Source organism: Miniopterus natalensis, chromosome 15 (assembly GCF_054644295.1).
Source record: "Miniopterus natalensis isolate mMinNat1 chromosome 15, mMinNat1.hap1, whole genome shotgun sequence".
Lineage (NCBI taxonomy): Eukaryota > Metazoa > Chordata > Mammalia > Chiroptera > Miniopteridae > Miniopterus > Miniopterus natalensis.
This window is the reverse complement of record NC_142095.1, coordinates 31,773,063-31,796,279: the sequence shown is the minus strand read 5'-3', so window position 1 is coordinate 31,796,279 and position 23,217 is coordinate 31,773,063. Positions and strand designations below refer to the sequence as shown.

The following is a 23,217-nucleotide window of genomic DNA, read 5'->3' as shown; positions in this document are numbered from 1 at the left end:
CAGAAAAGTCAAACCTGTAGAGACAAAATAGATTAGTGATTTCCAGGGGATGGGGAGAGCAGGGAATGGGGATTTTCTGCTAACGTAGTGATTTTCAATTTTTTTCATCTCACGGCACACATAAACTAATTACTAAAATTCTGTAGCACACTGAAAAATATATTTTTTGCTGACACGACAAAAAAAACAGGTAGAATTTTAATTAATTTAAACAGCGTACAGCTATTGTGTTGGCTGTTGTCATTTTTTTAATTTGACAGTGTTAAGGAAAATAGGTCTGTGCCCCTGACTAAATAGTCAGATATTGCATGTTTTAAAAATTTTTGTGGCACACTGGTTGAAAATCGTTGTGGTAAGGGTTTTTTTTATTGTAGGGGGTGATGAAAATGTTCTTGTTAATATACTAAATATTCCAATTATATACTTTGACGTCATGAATTTTATGGTGTGTGAATTATATCTCAATAAAAAAAGCTATAGGGCAGTTATCCACTTTTTATTTGTAGCACGATTCAAGAAGAAATATTAATTAGCCAACTAAAGTGCATTGTGATCAGTGGTAACAGACCAGCCGGTAAGCTGTCAAATAGCAGCGTAACTATGGGATCCTACACATGAGTGATTCAGGCCACAAATGCTGCAAGAATTCAGAGGCAAGAGCATTCAACCTGAGTGGAAACCGTACCTAGGACAGCTTCACAATCCTTTCTCCTGCATCTCTTTGCCCTTGTGGAAGAACAACCTCTCTCTCTCTCTCTCTCTCTCTCTCTCTCTCTCTCTCTCTCTCTCTCTCTCTCTCACACACACACACACACAGTCACACGTGTGCCCATGCACACACGCGCACCAAGACATGCACTCTCTTCTATCTTTGAAGCTCTGTAGTTCTTAGAACCTCTTCTGTGACATATACACTACTAACTTAATCTCTGCTTCCTGCAGAAAGTGAGCTCAAGGGCTGGAACTGGGTTTTATTTATCTTCTTATTGTTATTGTCTAATATTTTGTCCTGTACATAACAAGTGCTTCATAGTTGTTGACTTGAATTTCACCAATAAGACATTTCTGAAAGCAACATTATCTCAGCACATATAGGTTATGAATAGCACAGCTTCTTTAATAACATGATTAAATCATTTGATTATAAAGAGAATGGTAACTGTGTTTGCAGGTCATGCCTCCCAGATGGAACATTGAATGTTTTGGTTTCATGAACAAAAGCTTAAATTTTGGAAGCAGAGTTCTGATCCCCTCTCTGCCACTTAGTATCTTTGTTTTGTTCAAGTTCTTCACCCTTCTGTAAGCTTTAGTTTTCTGTCTATAAAATGGGATGATAATAGTTATCTCCCTGGGTGGTTTTGTGTATTAAACAATGATGACAATCGTGTCAGTTACTTACTGAGCACTTTCTGTTAGCAAGTGGCCAAAAAAGTATATTATGTTTATCATGAGATAGCAATGTGTGGTGTGTGGGAGTGAAATTCAGTATCTATCATGAGTTCTATTGGAGATGAGAATTTCTGACAAGCTGGTCATATCTTGTGTGCATCAGTTTTTCTGTCTTACGTGGTTATGGGAAATTACATTAATAGATGCTTTCAATTTAGTCATAGGTTCTATTCTGATATCCTGTTATATTTTTTCTTCTAGGATCTGAAGAAGTACCACTTCTACTACTGGTTTTGCTCTCCCGCTCTCTGCCTTCCTGAGAGTATACCCCTCATTCAGGCACCAGTGGGCTTGGATCAAAGGTTTTCACCAAAACAGGTATCAACAAATAAAGCAAAATGCAGGTACAATTGGGTTTAACGTGCAAGCTCAGTTTATCTAGTACATTCTAAAGACAAATAGGCACTTGTCTGAATGAAGAGGTAGTCACTGTGAAATCTTCCAAAGATGGTACTAGCAGACTTATTTCCAAAATGTTTGTAAAATCATTTTGAAGAATAGTGAGCAATAATTTTCCAGGTTTTCTATGACATTTGGTAAAATTCTAAGCCAGTGGGGAGGAATTATAGGAACATTTTAAAAAGACTGTAAGAATTTTCTAAAATGTGGTCTTCACTTCAGTGGGGGGAATCATAAGGCAATATAACTTTGGGATGAGGGTCTTTGAAACCAAATAGAAGACATTCTCCTTCCCTCATACCAAGTTGCAGAACTTCTGCATCAGGAATGGTACATGCAGAGCTAGTTTTTGCAGTTTAAGAAAGATAATAAGGTCATTAGAGACGGTCCCGGGAAGAGCAATGAAAATAATCAGGCTGATAGAACACAGACCCTAAACCAAAGAATTCTGACTGTTACTGAAGCAAAAATTGAGTGGCAAGATTATTTGAATTCATGAAGCACATTACTCGCTAAAACCCTGAATTCTGAAGCCAGGGAGCGCTTACTGATTAAAAAATAATGTTTGTTTACTAAGAAAAATCAAAGGTTGTGGTTTTGTGGAACTAATTTCCCAAGGAGAAATATAAGTTGGGGGAAAGGATTATGCATGGGGATTGACTGCTGATGGGTGTGAGGTTTCTTTTAGAAGGGACAAAAGTGTCCTCAAATCATTTTGGTTACAATTGCATAATCCTGTGAACATGCTAAAAACAGCATTTAATTGTGTACTGTAAATGGGTCAATTGTTTGGTAAGTGAATGTGTCTCAATAAAGTTGTTAAAGATTATGGAAAGGTTCATGGTAAAATTCAGCAATGGTAGAGTCATGCTTGGTTATCCTAGAAGAGGAATAATGTTTGGATACCTCTCTCAATCTTTGTGGTTTACATCTTAGAGAACCACCATGCTGTACCATAAAATGTCGCTTTGTGCCCCTAAGACACACCATCATACATGTGAAAAATGTTATGTAAAAGTGAAGTGACATTTATGGTCATTTGCTGCAAAAGAGTAATGGGTGTGATCAGTCATTTCTAGTCCTCTGGCTTGAAATTACTTTTTATTTTATGTTAATTTTTAGCTCAGAACCAGATATGTGATTCCTGGAAAATAACTCAATGTTTCCTATTTTCAGATTCAATCCCTTGAGTACGCATATGATGATCTTTGTCAAGCTGAAGGTGTTCCAGCGCTACCTTACTTCTTAATCAAGTATAATGAGAACACGGTGCTGGTTTCCTTGCTTAAACACTACAGTGATTTCTTCCAAGATCAAAGGACAAAGGTCAGAGAAACTCTGAGTATCATTTTATTATCTAGTAAAAAAAAAACAACACCCGACATTCACGTTAGGATAGACCACTGCAAAATTCACACTCATTGATTTCTTTAGCCCTCCAATGAATGTTTCAGAACATTTCATTGTCTTCACCCTCTTCCACCCTGCAGTTCCCAGATCAGCTCCTGCTCTAGATTTTTCTAGCTCTGTTGCACCTCAGAGTAATTTTTGATTCCTTGCTTCCCATTAGTGATGAAGTTATTTCAGTTTTCCTTCCCAATATATTTTGTATCTATGTTTTAATTTATTCCCAGAGCTACCACTAAAGCTCAGGCCCTGATTATCTCACTCCTGGACAGGAAGAGTCTTCTTACTTCCATCTTGCACAGCGCTACTGAAAAAGGGCCTTCCTCAAACTGCTCACATTCTCTATATCTTCATTGATCAAGGGTTAATGGCGTCTTCCTTCTGACTCCAAGCTAACTTTCCTGCCTTGTATTTCACCACCTTCTTCTTAAACCATTGCTGCAAATAAGCTTGTCTGTATTTTATCAGACAACCCCCCTGCAATCAACTATATCTAGAACCTTTTCTATATCTCTCTTTATCCTCATGTTATATCATCTTCCTGAAACATATTCTATCTGTGAAAATCCTAAGAAACTCTTTTTATTGAAATTCTACCTCCACTGTGAAGCCTTCTCATGGTGGGGCCATGTGTAACCTAAGCTTTTCTGATCTCATGGCACTTATTCCCTGATCCTCATTTTCTACACAGCTCCATTCTACAAATTACTTTTTGTTAGTCTGTAAGCTCATAGAGGGCAGGGACTATGTCTACATTGTGTCTAGCATCTTAGGCACTCAATAAAATTTTGAATGAATGAAAGAATAATGTAAGTGTCCTTTACAGGTGATGAATATATAGTAAGCTATCTTAACCATACAAGAGATTGTAAATTAAAAATTAAAAATTGATTAGTATTATGAATTTGAAATCAACTGTGTAATTTTAATAGCCATGTAGGTCACTCAGAACTGAGAGGAGAGAGACCTCTAACTGATGGTCTGATTATTCCTTAGCCTGAATTTACGATACCTTTTTTTAAAATATACTCTTTTTCAGAGGAAGCCCTTTTTAAATTGATGACTGAGGATTGAAGTTTTATTAAAATTCTTTTCTTTCCCCCCAGGCAGTTTCACAGAACTGTAGCTAAATTAGTAGCAATGAGACCAACCATTAATAATTTAAAGTCTAGTCTAAAGTGAGGTCCTGTTGTGATAGCAGGCAGGATTAAATGGCCTGTGTTTGAAGGCAACTGTAATTCAGGACGTGTGTGCTAAATAATACGTCCTCCCCCAAAGTGCACCTCTACCAAAATAATAACTGTTTGCAGAGCATTTTACTGTTTAAAAGGGGCTTTAACACAATTGACCTTGCAATAACTTTGTGAAATAGGTGTTATTAGTGTCTGCATTATCTATTTAATGAAAATGAGACTCAGAGTCAGATGGCCAAGTGGTCTGATTCCAATCTCCTGTGCTTTCTTCCAGTCCATTCTCTCATTATTTGGGCAGAGATTGGCCTTTGGAATCAAATAGATCTGGATTTGGCACCCAACATTGCCATTTAGTAGCTTGGTGACTTTGGGGAATTTGCATGATCTTTCTTTAGTTTAGTCTACCTGTTGAACAGTGGTAATACTACCTCCTATAGGCTTTGTAAAGGTCAGACAAGATAATGTAAATAAAATGCCCAGCAGGTGCTTAGTATGCATCCACTTCCTTTCTCCCTCAACAGCAACATCTTTTCAAGGACTGAACAAATCTCTGGAGTCTCCTTTGAAGTTCTCTGGGCAAGTTTACCAGTGTCCTGACCCTGAGACCAACCACCTGCCAAGTTCAGGCGTAGAGGTCTTCACTGGGTTAGGGTCACATCTCAGGAAAGCCTAGAATTGCTCAGCACGTGTGTTCTCACAGAACCTGAGGTTTTCTAGGGAGATGAGACGTGACTTGTGGAAAGTTAACGAGAAATTCAGCTAGCAGAAGAGAAGTGCCAATGAAATTATATGGATGATACTTTGGTTGTTTATCTGTGCCCTGTCTGGTTCTAGAAAGGTTCACCAGAAACTGTGCAGATGGGTGGCCTTATAGGAATTTCACGGCCTCCTAGGCGACCTCCCCATCTGTGGTCCTGAATGTCTTATCCATCCCTCACAGTGCTGCCCAAATGCATTTTCTAACATGTAAATTTGATCATATCAATTTTCTACTTAAAACTGTTCTATGGTTCCTGTTGACTTCAGGATAAAGTAAAACAAATTAGGTTGGCATTTGGGGCCTCTTCAAACCAGTTCCTGCCTATCTAGCTTCATCTCCCAATATTCCCTCAGGATGCATCCTATGTTCTGGCTATAACTATGCTTTCCAAATGCCCCATGCTTCCCCCAACCTCTACCTTCAGACATGCCTTTCTCTCTGTCTCCCTTCCTTCACCTGTTTAGGATCTCACTCGCTTTCTGGTTCATCACTGTTTGATAGCCTTCATCTATGTTCAGGTAGCAGCCTTTCTCCTAGCACTGACTGAGCTCTCATGTCATTGTTGGTTTATCTGCCTGCCCCCTCTCCCTGACCAGCCTGTGGACAACTTTAGCACAGAAATCACATTTGACCCCACACTGAGTCCTCAACATTTAGTGGAATGCCAAACACTTCATGGGCACCTGATGTGTGAATGTTGAGAGGAGGAGAGACCATTTTGGACTGGTCTAGCCACAGTCCAGTTCTACTGGGAAAGTAGATCTCTGTATAATCTAAACATCACTTCATTTGAAGTCATTCCTGCTTTAATTGTTATTAATCTAGTTCACTGTTTTACATAAAGTTCTCTTTAGTGTTTCTGATTCATGAAGTGTCCTTGAAGGCTTTTGCCCTGACCTTCAAAAAATAGGCATTCTTTTCAGTGTGAACTCCTGCAGTTGTGCTCTGGCTTCGTGTTTTACTCTTTTATCTGCCTCCTCCACTTACGAGCACTTTGAAACCCCTGGGGAAGTCACTGTTTCTCTGAGAGCCTTGGTGTCCTCACATGTAAGATGGAGAAATGTTGGCATCCCTCCAAGTTTCTCACTTTTCAGTCTGTTTTCTTTTCTGGGGGATCTCTTTGTGCTCGCGATGCCTGTAACCACTTCCTCCATTATGCCCCCTCTGGACCCCAGACCATGTTATCCAACTGCCTGCTTTCTCCAGCCCCTCAAATTGAATATCTTCAAGCTGAACTCATGATCTTCACCTCAGATCTGGTCTCCTTCTGGGCATCAATGTCTTGTAGTGATACCACCTCCCATCTAGTCACGAGAGCCAGAAATCGGGACAGCCTACCCCTGAAGAGGGCACACTGCCCACTTAGCCAGCAGCAGCTGCAGCTACTGTGTCCTAAGTTCTGACTATGTGCCCACCACAGAGCTGGTTCCTTCAACACCCTGCAAAGTCAATAGGATTGTTCCCATTTTATAGATGAGGAGAAGGGAAACGAGGCTAGGAAATGGAAGCCTCTTCACGTGTGAATGACCTTACCTTCTACAGTCAGAATGCTTCCCGTAATGGAAAAAGAAGCAGTCACTTTTCTCTCACTAGCTCACAGCATGTTGTGATCGAGTAGGAAGGCCAGATTTTGGGTCCCAACTGCAACTTCATGAGCTAAGGTCTCTGAGTCTCAGTTCCCTCCTCATGTCCAAGTGTACAAGTAATAATACCCTCTTCCTCATAGATGGTTGTGAGAATTAAGAGATGATAGATATAAACAGGCTTTCTTAAGTTTTATTCACATGTTACAGTTGTTCCCACTGTATTTTCTAAGAATAAGTTTGTCAGTTTTCATTTTCAAAGGAAAATTCTTTCTTTGAATTAACTTCAGTCTCTAGCTACTCTATAAGAATGGAATATTGAGACCCTCAGTCATGCTGCCAACTTTTGCCTTTACCAAAGAAAGGCAAACTTCCTTGCCTTTTTGGATTTCAAAAATATCTGAAGAAATTAGGAGTAGTCCACCTGCAGGAGAAGCCCTCCTGAGATTTGCAGAGATATTAATTCAGAAGTCCCTAGATGATCCAGGAAGGTTTTTACCAGTTCAGTGCTTTCTTTAAATTAAAAATCAGTAGCAAATGCATCTTTGATTGGTTTTCTCTCATTTCTTGGCTGACTTATGGTTGTTAAGATGATTGCTTAAGGCCAAACTTTGACTGTTACTGATAGTTAAAAATACCTGTTAAATTATGACTCAATGATCATATTTATGTGTGTCTTTAGATGTATATACACATATGGTTAACTAAAACAAAAGTTTAACAAAATAATACTTTACTAGGTGCTTATTTTCTACCCTATTCTGTTTTATCTTTTTGAAAAATGCTAGTTGTGACCCACTAAATGATTTAGGACTCACAAATAGCTTATCACCTGTGTTTTGGACAATGCTGTGTACCTATTTTTAGGATACTAGCAGATAAGTGAACTGTACTAGGCATGGTTCCATTCATTATTTTTATTTATACTTGTGTCTTTCTATTTTTGAAGTATTACAAAGCTCCTCAACTATTTAAGTTTTTGGATTTTTTTAAAGTAAGCGTTTTATATATTTCCTTCTGATTTTTTTCTGCCTATTTTTTAACAACTAAGATTCTGTTTTATTGTAGCAGTTTAGCTTAATAGTATTATACTCCTCAGTTCCCTCCTCATATCAACATCCTTTTAAATAGATATATTTGGTAATGTATTTTACCAAATTATTCACATTTAGATTTCTCATAATTATTTACTATTAGGAGCTTCTTTGTGCATGAAATTCCTCCCCTCCTTCCTATTTTAAATTATTTCCTTAGATTTCTAGATGTGGAATTACTGGGTTGAAGAGTTTGAACATCTTAAGGCTTGTAATCAGTGATGTGCTGGTGAATGTTTGACAATTGGCTTTTGGGTTAGGGGGACCCTGATTTTGTAGTGTTTGCTTATTTTCATGGTGTCGGTAATCCCATCACAGCCAATTTCAAGCCACCATTTCGAAGTCACATGCAGAGATGGGAAGAGAGAAAGGCGTAATTGGCTCTCCCAAGCCTGTTTGAGCCAGCTCTAGCACACCACTGCTTATAATAACTGTTGCCCCAAACTTCCAGTTTCTCTCCTACCAACAGTGTACGCTTACCAGCATTGAGTGTTACATACATTTTACGCATTTGGTCAGTTGAAAACAAGCATTGTTTAAGTTTTTATTTCCCTCAATAAAATGTTGATTCCACTTATCAGTCATGGTCACACCGTATTGCTACAACAAATAGTTCTTGTGATTGCGTTAAAAACAGCCCATATAGCTATTCCATTGCCAATCTTTTTGGACAGCTTGTTTGAGTCTTTTATTCTCTTCAGAGCAGTTATTGAAGATTGGATGTTTGGGAAATATTTTGTAATTTCAAAAACATTAGGCTTTAATTCTAGGGCTTTAGAGCAATAGCATTGGTATACTTTTAACGGACTCTTAGCGATTTTTTCATTTTGGCAGTTGTCTGTGACATCACCGGGCATTAGCGCTATGAATGATTTTCTTATACTTTTAAAATATGTAATTTCCTTTGCGCATTTCCTGTTATATCAAATGTTTGGGTAATAGCCATTGGTCAGATACACATGTTTTATGGGATCAGTGTGGAAATTTCTCAAGACATTCAAGTTGACAGTTTTCACCCCCTTTTCTTTCTCATGTACTTTTCCAGCAAATTGCTGGGTAGACCATAGCCAGATCATGACTGGACCACTTCAGTGAGTTGTATGCTCTCAGCCAAGTAGAAATAAATATTTATTTTATAAACCTTTTAAGCAAAGTATTTTTCCAATTATATTTTGCTTCTTTCTGCTGATTTGTATTATAAAAGGATGTGATTTGTCCAAGTTTATGCAATGAATTTGCGGCAAAGCCAGTTCTAGAACCCAGAACTCCTAGTCAATGATGATTTTTGGTTGCCATTTAAAAAAATTTTTATTGATTACCTAAAGAGTTAAGCTGGCTTCCTAGCATTGTGCTGACTAATTTCTGTAATGACTGAGCTTCCTGATTTAGTTGCTAAAGCACTTACAGGTTTTGGAGCCACTTTAGAAAAATCAAAGGAATATTAAATTATGTTCAGCCTAGTGTCAAATGGATTCTGTCATTTTTCTGTCCAGATGCTTGCCTCATGTGAGTAGGAGAGTTACTTCAAAGCATTTTCACGCTGACCTCCCTTTATGGGTAAGTGATAGATTTCTCTTTAGCAGTTCATTCCTGCTCTGTAGCTCATCTTAGGTCATGTTGCTCTAAGAACTTATTCCTGGTCTTTTCGGCTCAAAAAAAGATTTCTTTTTTTCTTACTACCTTCATACCTCATTGCCTTTGTATTTAGTGTCAGAAATATGCTCATTCTTTGAAATTAGGCATCCACTTGTAGTATATAACATTCTAATTTATATAATTTAAGTACCACTTAGTCCCAACTCTACATTTGCAGTTGATAAAACCTAGACCCAGAGAATATATGATAAACTAGAACTTATCCACTTCTTCTCTCTACCAGTTAGGAAAAGATAACTTTGATACATACTGAAGATAGATAGCTATATAATGGTGATGGATTGAACTGAACAGATAGGTGAGTGAAGGTACTACAATAGAGTTTATTTATATTGCATTATAGTCACCATCTGTTGAGTGCTTGCCTGTGTCTGTGCTCAAGTGCAGGTAAGAATTATCGTATGGATGAGAAAACTAAGGCATAGAGAGGTTAAGTAAATTGCCAAGGGTTGCACAAGAGTAACTCTGAACGTTTGATGAGAGCCCAGGTTTATGGAGTCACATATGAAAACTGAAACTCAAAGTCTCTATACAAATGGCATTTTTTGGATTGATGTTGTCTAGGTTCTTCCTAAATAAGTTGAATAGCCGTAAAATTGAACCTTAATATAATCTGTGTTGTTTTATAACCTATGTAGGATTTTTGTCTCTTTAATGTTCTTTGAAGTTCTATAATTCTGGAGCTAAAAGGAATCCTTTGAGATAAAATGATTCAACCCCTTCATTTTACAGGTGAGGAAAGAATTTCCCCAAGGTCTTAAAATCAATTAGCTATAGGGTTAGGACATATACTGCTCCAACCAGTAGTTTTGTGTATGTGTAGTTTTTGTTTTTACTGTATCAGGCCATTTCTTTTCTAACTCATTTCAAATGTTAGACAAGTAGAATGTTAATTTCTCCCTTCTCTCCCTTTTTCTTGCTGGGTAACAGAGTTGTAAATGCCTCTGATGAATTTTTTTTTTTTTTTTGATTGAAGTTGAAGCGATGATTGCTTTTGTAGTTTATCCAGCAGATAACATGTGTCACTACTGAATCATGGGGAAGACAATAGTACCTACTTCATAGAGTTGTAGTGAGGATTAGGTGAGATGGTACTGAACATGAAACCCTGCACATGGGTATTGCTTCTAACATTATTAGTGACTCCGAATCTCCAGTGGTGAGACTAGCCATCTGTTTGTATAAAATGCCTGAGTGATTCAAATAAAATTGAGTCTTGGAGGAGTTGACTAATTTTCCCTAGGCCACTCATTGAGTAAGGGGCAGTACTCAGAATAGTCTCTGCAAGTTCTATTTTTTAAAGCTTCCTAGATCCTGAGGTTTTACCTCTCCATGGAAAAGGAAATCTCAAATAAAGGTATCCTATATTTTCCGAAAGGATGGCCATACCTATGAATCTGTTTATATTGAATTAAATATGAATCTACTTGCATTTAATACATGAAAATGCATCTAGGCAAAATGTGTCAGTCTTGGGAATAAGAAAATTTACAGCGCAGAAGGCAGCAAATGTATTCGAAAGAATGCCTTTGAAATAATGCAGTAATTATCTGATAAGACAATAATAGTAAGACATTTTCAGAGATTTATTGAGCACAGGTGAAGACTACTTAATTGTCCTTTAATAGAAAACAGAAAAAAGTTGTGCTACATCAGTACAGTGGAATGCCATTCAGCTACTGATGATAGTGGTTGTAGAATGACACTTATTAATATGGAAGAGAGTTCACAATAGAATAATAGATATAAAACAATATTTATAGCATGATTTCCACTTTTGTTTAAAAGTTGTAATAATAAAAATATATTTATGTAAAGAATAAAGTTAAGGGAAGTTACACACCAAGGTGTTAATAGTGTTTCTCTCTGGATCGTGTTGTTATGGCCTCCCTCCCTCCCTCCCCCCCCTCCCTTCCCTCATTGTCTCTCTTTCTGTCTTTGTTTTATCTGAATATTGGTTAAGCTCCTTCTTTGTGGCTGACACTGTACTCAGCACTTTGGTAAATAAATGGAAGTGTTTGGGCTATTCCCGTTCTTACAGAACTAACTGGATCTAGACTAATTACAAGTTTGTCTGCCATGTTTCTATTTAACGCACCGGTATACCTATAAAGGACACCTGGGGTTAACTTACGGTTCTCTGCCAGCCATCTTTCCTTCCTCCTTCCTTTCATCCATCATCCATCCATCATTTAGAAATCCATCATCCATCTATCCATCTGTTTTCATCATTCAACAAGCATTCACTAAGTATCTGCTATGTATCTATGAACTGATCATGGGGAGATGAAAAAGATACTTCTCTTTTTTAGATGTTCATCATCTTGTTTTTAAAAAAAATATTTTTATTGATTTTTAGAGAGAGAGGAAGGGAGAGGGAGAGAAACATCGACCCCTACCTCCGACACGCTCCCCCCTCTCCCAGGGATCAAGCCCACAACCCAGGCATGTGCCCTGACAGGGAATTGAACCGGCAATCATTCAGTGCATGGGATGACACTCAACCAACAGAGCCACACAGGGCAGTTTTTTTTTTTAAATAAACTTTTTATTTTGGAATAATTTTAGATTTACAGAAAAGTTGCAAAGATAGTGCAGAGAGTTCCCATATTCCTTCACTCTGATTTTAGTTTTTTATAGGTTTTCTTTTTGTTTGTTTTTTATGATTAGACTGGGATTATGGGTTTTTAGAAAGAATACCACTGAGGTAAAGTGCCCTTTTCATCACATCATATCTGGGAGTATCTGATATCCATGTAGCGTCCCTGGCGATGTTGAACTTGATCACTTGGTTAAAGTAGAATTTGCCAGGTTTCTCCACTGCATAGTTACTATTTTTTCTTTAGATGTGATTCACTAACTCCAGCCACTCTCAATGATTAAGCTCTACTCCTGGAGGGGGCAGTATGTATCTACATATATTGTTTGGAAATCTTCTGTAAGGAAGACTTGTTCCTTTACCTTTATATACTTATCTATCCCATCATTTATATCAGAATGGACTCATAGATATTTACTTTATACTATGGATTATAATCCCATACTATATTATTTATTTTGTTGCCCATATTGGTTCAACCTTGGCCATTGAGATAGCTCTTTCTATTGGCTCTGGTGATCTCTTGACATCTCCCATCCTTTTGTTTATTGAGCACTTCCTTACTTTCTGATATACAAGGTGCTCCAGGTTCCTCTTGTATTTTTCCAGCCTCAGCCCTGGAATTAGCCATGTATCCAAGGAGCTGTGATTCCTTTTGTTGGATAATGGTACTTAGAAATTGAGACCTAGGTGTTTAGTGTTCATTGTCTTTTGAGAGAAAGAAGACAGAAAAAGTGAAAAATGTTGTGTATAATGTTCAAAATGCTGTGGAAGCAGAGGGAACAGAGGCACTACTTTAGCCAAGGGGAGACAGCACTGAAGAAATGGCATTTGAAGTTGAGTCAAGTTTTCCAGACAGAGGTCAGAGTTTTGGGAGTTGGAATGGGAAGAGATGGGAGGAAACATGTCAGCAATCAAGGGCATCTGGCTTTTTAATTTGACCTGGCTTTAGATTTATAATGGTAGTGGCCCTGAGATTTCCTCATATAAAAATTAGTAATTTTCACAGATTATGTCTCTTTAAGAGAGGATTTTCTCTATGTGAGCCCTGACAGTTGACAGTCTTCCCTCCTTCTCTCCTTCCCTGTCTTCCCTCAGTCTTTCTTCCTTTTACATGTATCTAGTTCCTGCTCTCTGCCAGGCCCGTGCAAGGTACAGGGGTACAGAGAAGACTGACAGCTTCTGCCATCAGGGAGTTCTGTAGTCTACACTTATATCATTTTTGCTTTCTTCCCTTCCCTTTAGCCCCTCACTGAGCGTCTAATTGTTAATGCTTTTGCAGAACCGCATAAAAAGTGAAGAGGAAGTGTTAGCAATGTCTGTATTGTGAATCTGACACGATACTTGATTCACTCAGAAAGTCTTTTCTGTTCACAGATAACAGTTGGTGTATACGATCCCTGTAACTTAGCCCAATACCCTGGATGGCCTTTGAGGAATTTTTTGGTCCTAGCAGCCCACAGATGGTACGGTATTTATCTGTGTGTCTGTCTGTCTATATGTTTTTGACAATGTGTCTGCCTATATTTGCATTTTTTTCATTTCTGGCACACAAACCAGATTATAAGTCAATAAATTAGTTGTGAACCGATTTCCATCAGTGGTGAGCCCCTAAGCAGGGCTGTTATGGAGCTGCAGACTGTGACCATAGTGTACTAAAGATATTTTAGAATATGGCAGGGCAAGTAGCCAGAGGTCCTGACCCTGAAATTCTTCAGCCCTCCTTTCAGCTGTCTGGTTGCTTTCAAATAAGATTATCCTGTTGCTCTAGCCTCCTTTTGTCCTAACCCTAAAATAGCTTAAACAAAGGGTATCTATTGGGCCGATATACATTTGAAAAGATGCTCAACATAATTGATCATCAAGGAAAAAAAATGAGATCTTACTCATTAATAGAGATAATAAGATACAATAATGAGATACTGCTACATACCCACCAGCACGACTTAATAAATGACAATAGCAAGTGTTGTTGAAGTTGTGGAGCAATTGGAACTCTCAGACACTGCTGGAAAGCTGGCAATATCTATCAAAGTTAGAAATATCTGTAGCTCAACAATTTCACTCTCAGGTATATGTCGCATATAAATGCTAACTCAGATACAAGCAAAACACATACCAAGAATGTTTATAGCCAGGAGGCTCAGTTGGTTGGAGCATCATCCCATACACTAAAAGGCTGTGGGTTCAATTCCTGGTCAGGGCACATCCCTAGGTTGCAGGTTCGATCCCCAGTTGGGGTGCATATGGGAAGCAACCAGTTAATGTTTCTCTCTCACATTGATGTTTCTCTCTCTCTCCAACCCCTTTTTCTCTCTCTAAAAATCAATTAAAAATATATCTTTGGGTAAGGATTTAAAAAAAAGAATGTTTATAGTAGTAGTATTCTTAATAACCCAAAACTGGAAATAACCCAGATGTCATTCAACAATGAAATGGAATGGAATAAATTGTGGTTTATTCATTGCAATGGAATGCTATTTTATGAATTTGAGTGGACTACCAATACATGTATCAGTATAGATGAGTTTAAAAAACAATGTTGCTCAACAATTTCACTCTCAGGTATATATCGCATATAAATGCTTGAGTGAAATAAGCTGGATATAAAAGAATATATACTCTATGATTCCATCTATGTGACGGTCAAAATATGCAAAAGCCATGTATGGACTTTATTAGAGTAGTAGTTATTTTTGAAGGGGTGGTTAATAACTGGGAGAAGCCATGAGACAAGCTCCTTTATATTTAAAATTTGTGTACTTCGCTTTGTGGTTGCTTTACTTAAGTGAAAGTTTACTTAAAAAAAAAAAATGAAGATAGCCCAGCCTCCATGGCTCAGCGGTTGAGTATCTACCTATGATCCGGGAGATCACAGTTTGATTCCCGATCAAGGCACATGCCTGTGTTGCACGCTCAGTCCCCAGTAGGGGGCGTGCAGGAGGCAGCCCATTAATGACTCCACTGATGTTTCTCTCTCTCTCCCTCTTCCTCTCTCTGAAGTCAGTAGACTTTTTTCTTTTTTTAAATTATAAAAAAGTGAAGATAGCTAGCTAAGTTATAGATTGTCCCCAGAGGGAGAATGGTTATACTTACTTATCCAGGTGGTCAGTCTATATAGTGCAAATGGGCTTCCAGCTACTGAGGTGTGGTTTCGTAGGATGTAAGCTCAGATGGAGAGAAGGGTGACCAGAAGAACCCATGGATGCCCCAGCCGTTCTTTTTAGTGTCTTGTGAGTTTTTTTCGCTTACATTTAAGAGTCATTATTTATGATTGTTATATAAAATTCACCTAGAAAGAAATCATAACCTATTCAGCCTTCAGCCTGTAAGCACTGAGCCAAATGAAGACTACGTGGATGTGTTCAGAATCTCTCAAAGGTTAAGGCCATCCCCCAAGAGTGTCAGGGAAGCATAATTACAATGAGCTGAATTCTCTCCACCTGGGTTTGCTGAAGTTCTTATGTGAGCTCTTTCTTTTCCTTCCTTAAAAACAACAATGACAACTGGGACCTGACACAAGGAGGAGGAGTTTCCAGTCTGTTGAAGTCCTCTGCTTCCGGGACCGCACCATGCAGGGGGTTAGAGACATCACCCACAGCATCATCTTTGAAGTAAAGCTTCCAGAAATGGCATTTAGCCCAGGTAATTTGCTGGTCTCTGAGAAAGCATATAATTATTATTTATCAGAAACCTAATCAGGTTTAACTTTCCTTTCATCCTTTCACATTGGCAGCAGAAGGGAGGGAAAAGTACAATTTCTACCTCTTTGTCAATGCAATCACCTCCCTTGAACAGAGGGCAGCTCTGCTAGTCTGACAGGAACAAAGGCAAAGATTGTCCCCAGGAAATGTCCTCCTTAAGGATGTTTATTCCCCTAGTTTTGTTTTTATTTTTGCTTAAGACACAGTCTTTATTCCTGACCCTTCTTAAAGGAAAAATGAAGTATTAACGCACTGACTTATTTATTTGTTACAAACTTAAAGTTGTATGTGACTTTATTCTCCATACAGTAAACGAGCGAGTAAAAGTGCCAGTTCTTTTTCCACATTTAATATTTTTCATTTAGTCCTGTGTGGTAGACTTAAGCTATTATCCCCCTTTCATAAATTAGGAAACTTAGGCTCACAGACATTTTATACAGATGTGTGTATGTACATATATATGCTTATGTTTATATGCATGTTTCAGAGACTGAACACATACTGAAGTCTGAGTAAAATTAAGGTAATACTAGTACCCACCACATGGAGTATTTCTTATGAGGAATCTGTCCAGTGTAAAGGACAGAACACAATATCTGACATGGTATAGGTGCTTCATAAATGCTGATTTAACTTCCTATCACACTAAGCCCAGCACTCTTCAAAATGATCCCTCAGATTTCTGTGATTTACATGCTTTCCAGAGTATTTTCACATACATGGTTTAATTTGCTCCTCACAATGTCCCACACTGTTTCAAGGCATTACTTTCTTTAATCCACAAGTATGTGCCTTAAAGTGTGTGAGTGTTGGGGGTGGGAGGACGGGTGTTGAAATTTCTTCTGAGATGGCATTTCTAGAGTGCAGAAGTCAAAAGGATCCAGGATTGGCTCTGATGATATTTTATCAGTGATTCTTTGCTGTAGCACTGATAAATGTCTTGGTAGACTTCTCAGAGAGATTGACAGAGAAGTGCTAGGTCAGGCAATTGAGGAAGCCATTTACTTATTACTTTAGAGCCATAAGAAATCCATTGCCTCTCTGCTATCTTTAGATATTTGCATTTGGTTTAGCACCCTCTTCTGGCACACTCTAAAATAGCTTCCATGTGATGTTAATTTACATACTGTAACTTTGTTATATTAAAGCCACAACTTGAGGATAGTTCTAGAGGAATGAAGTTAACAAGTAATGCCGGCCTGGTCTATACCTGACAGGCCACCATCGTCTTTCATACTTCCCTCACTTAATCCTGCCAACCACCGTTGGCGGAGGCACGTTTCTTTCCATTTTTAAGATAAAGTCACTCAATTACTCTTACTCCCTGCTCCCAGTATCACTTATGCTTGATGAAGCTGGCAAACCCAGGAAACAGTGTACATTTCCATTTGAAAAAGAAGCTTTCTATAGTCCAGTAATGCCTCAGTACATCTTTTTAATGCTTGATATTACGTGTAGATCATTTAGTTTAGGAAAGACAAATTTTCTTTATTTTTTCCTGTGAATTAATGGTTCCCCTCTTAGCTGTAAATTAAACTTTATAATAAAAAATCTTTCACCCTGGGTGAGTGGCTCAGTTGGTTGGAGTGTCATCCCATACACCAAAGGGTTGTGGGTTCGATTCCCAGTCAGGGCACATGCCTAGGTAGCAGGTCCAATCTCCCAGTCGAGGCACGTATGAGAGGCAACAAGTCGATGTTTCTCCCTCACATCAGTGTGTGTTTTTTCTCTCTCCCCCTCCTCCCTCTTTCTCTCTAAAATCAATAAAGTAAAAAGCATATCCTTGAGTGAGGATTAAAAAGAAATCTTTCTAAAGAATTATTCTGTATCATAGTGTGAACTGAAGGTATTAGAATGGCAGTAGTTTTTAGTATTTCTAAGACATCCCATAACTACAATGGCAGTGGTATCAGAAGTATAATTTTAAATATCCTATATTTTCTGATGCTCCTCATGGTGCAGCCAAGCCCACCCACCCTCCATTGCTGATACAGAGAGTATTCTGGCAACTGGCTGAAGGAGGCAGCAGACGCTGCTGCGAGTGGGGGAGCCCTCATTTTAATTCGTGTCCTGGATATGCTCCTCCTACTTACCCAGCTGTGGGAAAACAAGTCCTAAGTTTCCCCTAAAAAATATTTTCTCATTAATTTGGGATATGACTTATAGATGTCGTTTATATGGAGGCAGATACGATAGATTACATATTGTCATATATAGTATTTTTTTCATTATCAATAAGTTCAAAGTACATCTAATTTTCTTAGAAATGGCTGTAGCATTTTGCGTAATGAGATATTTTAATTTGAAATAATATTTTGTTTTTGACTTATGATTTTTTATGAGAAAACTTAAGCTGGAGTTATGAATTATAGTACTAGACTGTTCTTGTCAAGTTTCTTGTGCTGTGTATTAGGGAAACATTTTTTATTTAATGTAAGAATAGTAAGGAAATACTATTTAGTAACAAGTCTGAACTCTTTTTCCCAGAAAAAGAATTTCATAGTCTTAACCTCTTTAAGAACTCAAATTTATTATATCAGTTTTAATTTTTCATGACATTAAAAATAGGACCACACTAGAGGCCTGAATTAAAGTGAGAAGGGACGTTTGTTTTCTGGCTTCTTTCTGTGAATGATGCCCCCAGCTAAGTAGCTTTCCAGGATGTTTGGTCCCAAGGTTTTCCATTGGTCATCCTATCCCATATTTTCACAAAGAAAAAGATTATGTAAATGAAATCAACACATTTTAGGTCCCATAATTATATTAAGAAATAATATTTTAAAAAGAAAGAAAGAAGAAAGAGAGAGAGAGGGAGGGAGGGAGAGAGAGAGAGAGAGGGAGAGAGAGAGAGAGAGAGAGAGAGAGAGAGAGGAAGGAAGGAAGGAAGGAAGGAAGGAAGGGAAGGGAAGGGAAGGGAAGGGAAGGGAAGGGAAGGGAAGGGAAGGGAAGGGAAGGGAAGGGAAGGGAAGGGAAGGGAAGGGAAGGGAAGGGAAGGGAAGGGAAGGGAAGGGAAGGGAAGGGAAGGGAAGGGAAGGGGAAAGAAAGGAAGGAAGGAAGGAAGGAAGGAAGGAAGGAAGGAAGGAAGGAAGGAAGGAAGGAAGGAAGGAAGGAAGGAAGGAAGGAAGGAAGGAAAGAAAGAAAAAGGAAGGAAGGAAGGAAGGAAGGAAGGAAGGAAGGAAGGAAGGAAGGAAGGAAGGAAGGAAGGAAGGAAGGAAGAAGAGAGAAAGAGCAAAAGCTAAAAAGTTTCCAAGGAAAGAAAAATAGAAGGTCAGTAGAAATCTAAAAGTAGGAGAATGGCCAAAGAGCCAGCATACAATTAGAAACAAACGAAATTTCTCTGGATAGTCTTGTACATTAAGTCAAAGAGCTTCTGTTCCTTCAGAGATGCATGTAAGCAGACATTGGAGGGGATGCTGAAAGGGCTGTGGCTGGGTGAATTCCCTGTGAAGGATTTGAAGCTGTACTGTGAATTTCAGGGATTCCGTGAGGAACGGACTGAGGTCCTGAGATGTAGGAAGTGTAAGAGAGTGGCTGCACCCCATTAGCAGGTTTCCACCAAGAAAGCCAGGTTTCCATTAAGGTGAGGAGGTAGCAGGAGTATTCTACAAAGCAACTGAGGTTTTTAAGAGGATTTTGCAGCAGTAGAATACAGCTGCATTTCCCTGAATGTGTTACCAGTGAGGGAGGGAGATACTTAGAGGCAGGTAAGTTTGGGAAACAAAGCGGCATCAAATACTGTAGTTCCTTTACTGTAGGCTTCTCAGAGCTTTTATCTCCCTCAAGTGCAATGTGAATCTCCAGGTTTGGGTGGTGGTAGGGAGTGGATAGGGAACATAGAGATGGGTCTAGAGGTATTTCCCAAGTCTGTTAGCCACGGGACCCTTATCTTCTCAGAGCATCAGACGGCATACATTGAGAATTGGAGTAACAGAGGCACCCATAGCAGGTTAAAAGATAAGTCAGAGAAGGGGAAAGTCTGAATGGGTAAGGGTGAGCTTAAAGGAGAGGGCAGTTTAACAGAGGGACAGTCCTCCTGGACTCTGGTCTGCCCACAGGTAGGTAAGTACACCACGGTGGAGTTGAGTGGCTGAGCAAAGGGACGTGATGAAGATGAGGACCAGAAGGGACGTACTGTTCACATCCCAGTGGGAATTTCATCAGAAGCTATGCTGCCATCACAGCAATGTGTTTGCTTCGATAGAGAACCTTCAACAGGGTTATACCAATCCCAAGTATGATTGTCTTTCTTTGAGCAGCTTCCAGTAACTGCAGAAACCAAAGCAACTAGGGCTAGAGTTGAGGGCTGTTTCAGAAGCCCCTCTACAGGAAGACTATGCTTGGGTCTACTGGCCTCTAAGCGAGATTCCTAGTAGCCATGGCAGATGGGGAGGCCACTGAGGCAAGCAGATGCAAATTCAGGCCCAAGAGCCTTTTGAGAAGGAAGTGTGCGGAAAGCTTGTCAATGTGTGGGCCATCTTGCTGCTTGACTGACTTGTTTTCATCCTTCCCTCCTTCATTAAATGTACTGTTTTATTTGCATTAAGATTGTCCCAAAGCAGTTGGATGGGAAAAGAACCAGAAAGGAGGCATGGGACCGAGGATGGTGAACCTCAGTGAATGCATGGACCCTAAAAGGTATATTTTGGAAGATGTTTTCTCCAATGGAGCTTTTGCACCCCAGGTTCTGTGAGGCCAGTGGCATCACACAATTCAGTCCAGGGGGTGCCATTCACATGAACAATGAGTGTTATTGCATTCTTTGCTGCTTAAGTCATAATTTAAGTTTGGTTGTGGGAATTAATATTGATAGATATCCCGAAGGGCACACAGTTCACCTGTTCCTAGACATTCTAAATTTTGTCCTTGCTTCAAGCTCAGACTTGCAGACCTGTATACCTGTAGCATCTTTTAGTCCTTTATTCATTGCCCTTTAATTTTGTCCAAGTAGCCTACATAGAAGGACATTATAAGAAATATTTCATGGAAACCAGTATTGTATTTAAGGGAGAATGTAAGTGCACCCTTTATTGAGTGGACATGGAAGAAATGTCTCTGTTTTCAGTATTAGGAAAAACTTTCCTCTTAAGCAACTGGTATCTGGTGTGTTTTTATTTATGGATACAATGACTTCTGGTACCAGGCATGCTTCCCTTTTCATCTTGGCTGCTAGGAGCTCAGTATCAAATATGTGGCCTATCGCTAACAATTGCAGAAGACTACAATGGCATGATTCTGTACAGTAAGTAACCTTTCTCTTCCCCACTTACCCTCAAGCTTCATCATATTTTTCCTTTGATCCTAATTTCCTTAGTATTTGTTTCTTTTCCCATACAGCTACTTTCTATCCAAAAAGGACAAGATGGGAGTATAAATGAGTGATTGACTGAATAAATAAATAATTCTCTCATTTTTTTAGGTTAGCTGAGTCATCAGTGGATCTAAATCTCAAATTGATGTGTTGGAGGTTGGTGCCTACTTTGGATTTAGACAAAGTTGTGTCTGCCAAATGTTTGCTGCTTGGAGCCGGCACCTTGGGTTGTAATGTAGCTAGGACACTGATGGTAAGTTTGTGGGGGCCAAAGGGTACCTTTGAAGCTGTGGCTTCTCTATTTTACTATATCTGATTGCCTTCCACCTTCCAGATGCCCTTTTCCCTCCCTCTCTCCTTTCCTTTTTTCTTTTCTCAATATATTTTTAATTATAAAAGGAATACATGCTTTTATTATAAGGTAAAAACACAAAGTCTCTCTTCACTCCCATCCCAAGTCACATTTCCCAGAATTCTTTAGACTTTATAGATCAGTATGCAGTACATCTTTCCCTGAAGTTGTCATAGGCATATACAAATAGACATTGTCATATTTGCTGCTATTTATTTATATTTATGAAAATTAGATCATAGCATACTGTCTATAACAGGTTTTTATTTTTAACTTAATATAAAAGTAATTATGGCTCTTTTTTTTTCTGTATCCCATGTTATGTATATATAATATTTTGTTGTATGACTGTGTCCTTGGTTTATTTCATCAGTGTCAGCATATTTTTCATTTAGAGGTGCTGATGATATGAATATATTTACACTTATATCTTTACTATGATAATACTATTGATAGTATTATTTCTTTGGGGAAAAAAATCCTAGAATTGCTATGGTAGAGAAAATGTAATATATATCTCTTTTTTTTTTCCTTCCCGAACTAAATTATCTTTCAAAAAGATTATACTAGTCTCTACTCCTAGAAACATGTGAGGAACAGAACTTCTTATTTGCATTTCTTTAATTAGTGAGAGTCTTAAATTTTATTTCTTTTGTGAAGTTTATTTCTTCTATTCGTGTCCTTTGGGCTGTGTTTCTTTTATTGATTTGGAGTTCTTTTTATTATGGTTAACCTTTTTTCTGTTATGTGATGCAAATGTTTTTCTCAACTTATTTAAAGTATGTTTAGCCATATAAAAAATTTTTAACAAAGTTTTTGTGATTAATTATGTTAGTCTTTTCCTTTATGGTTTACAACACTCTTGTGTAAAAGTTATAACACAGGAAAGGTATCCATTTTTCTACCACTTTTTCACTTTTTTCCTTTCAGTGTTTGTTTAATATATATTTTTAAACCTTATATGATATGTAATAATGTCCCTTGGTTTTATTAATTAACGTTGTAAACACTTTCCTATATCATTAAAAAGGGTGCTTATTAGGCCTTTTTAATGGCTTTAGTATATGCCTTTTTGTATGATGAAACATAATTTACTGAGACATTCCCCTAACATTAGGCATTAACATTTATTCCAATTTTTTACATAAGTGTAAATTTTTTATACATAACTATAAATTATGTTGCAAAGAACATCTTTGCAATTGCATTTTTGTCAGTATTTCAGACTATTTCCTAGGGTAGATTAGCAGAAGTAGGTCAAAGGATGTACACATTTTAAAGACTCTAGAAACATTGCCAAATTGCTTTCCAGAAAAATACACCAGTTTATCATTATCAACCAGTAAAACAGGCTTTTCACTACCACATCCTCACCAGCATTGAGTATTGTAATTCTCTTTAATCTTTGCAGATTAGCCATTTAAACTGTGTAGCATTCCAGGAAGCCAAAAGTTAAGTGTGGAAGTCCACCTGCATGTGACTACCTATGGCATGTTTGTAATTTATCTGGCTTTCTTCCCACTGCCCAGCATGTTCCCAAACTGCCTTCTTTGCTACCCACTTAGCATTGCTTTAAGAAATGCAAAAATACTTCAGAAATAAATATCTCCAAACTAAGCACAAGTGACTTTTGGATTTTCCATACCTTCATTCTCGGTCATGATCGATTACTTAGCTGGGTTAATAGACCAAAAAGTTAACTCTGGGTGTCAA

The 23,217-nt window shown here is 38.3% G+C and overlaps 1 protein-coding gene across 1 annotated transcript in view; it reads left to right on the top strand.

The window, feature by feature from the left end:
• Nucleotides 1-23,217, top strand: part of ATG7 (autophagy related 7) — a 217,036-nt gene that overhangs the window by 33,160 nt on the left and 160,659 nt on the right. Inside the window, exons 6-11 of the mRNA XM_016209928.2 lie at nucleotides 1,651-1,767; nucleotides 3,025-3,174; nucleotides 13,518-13,606; nucleotides 15,664-15,785; nucleotides 20,389-20,479; nucleotides 21,261-21,405. Coding sequence (XP_016065414.1) covers nucleotides 1,651-1,767; nucleotides 3,025-3,174; nucleotides 13,518-13,606; nucleotides 15,664-15,785; nucleotides 20,389-20,479; nucleotides 21,261-21,405 — 714 coding nt within the window. The remainder of the gene's footprint in view (nucleotides 1-1,650; nucleotides 1,768-3,024; nucleotides 3,175-13,517; nucleotides 13,607-15,663; nucleotides 15,786-20,388; nucleotides 20,480-21,260; nucleotides 21,406-23,217) is intronic.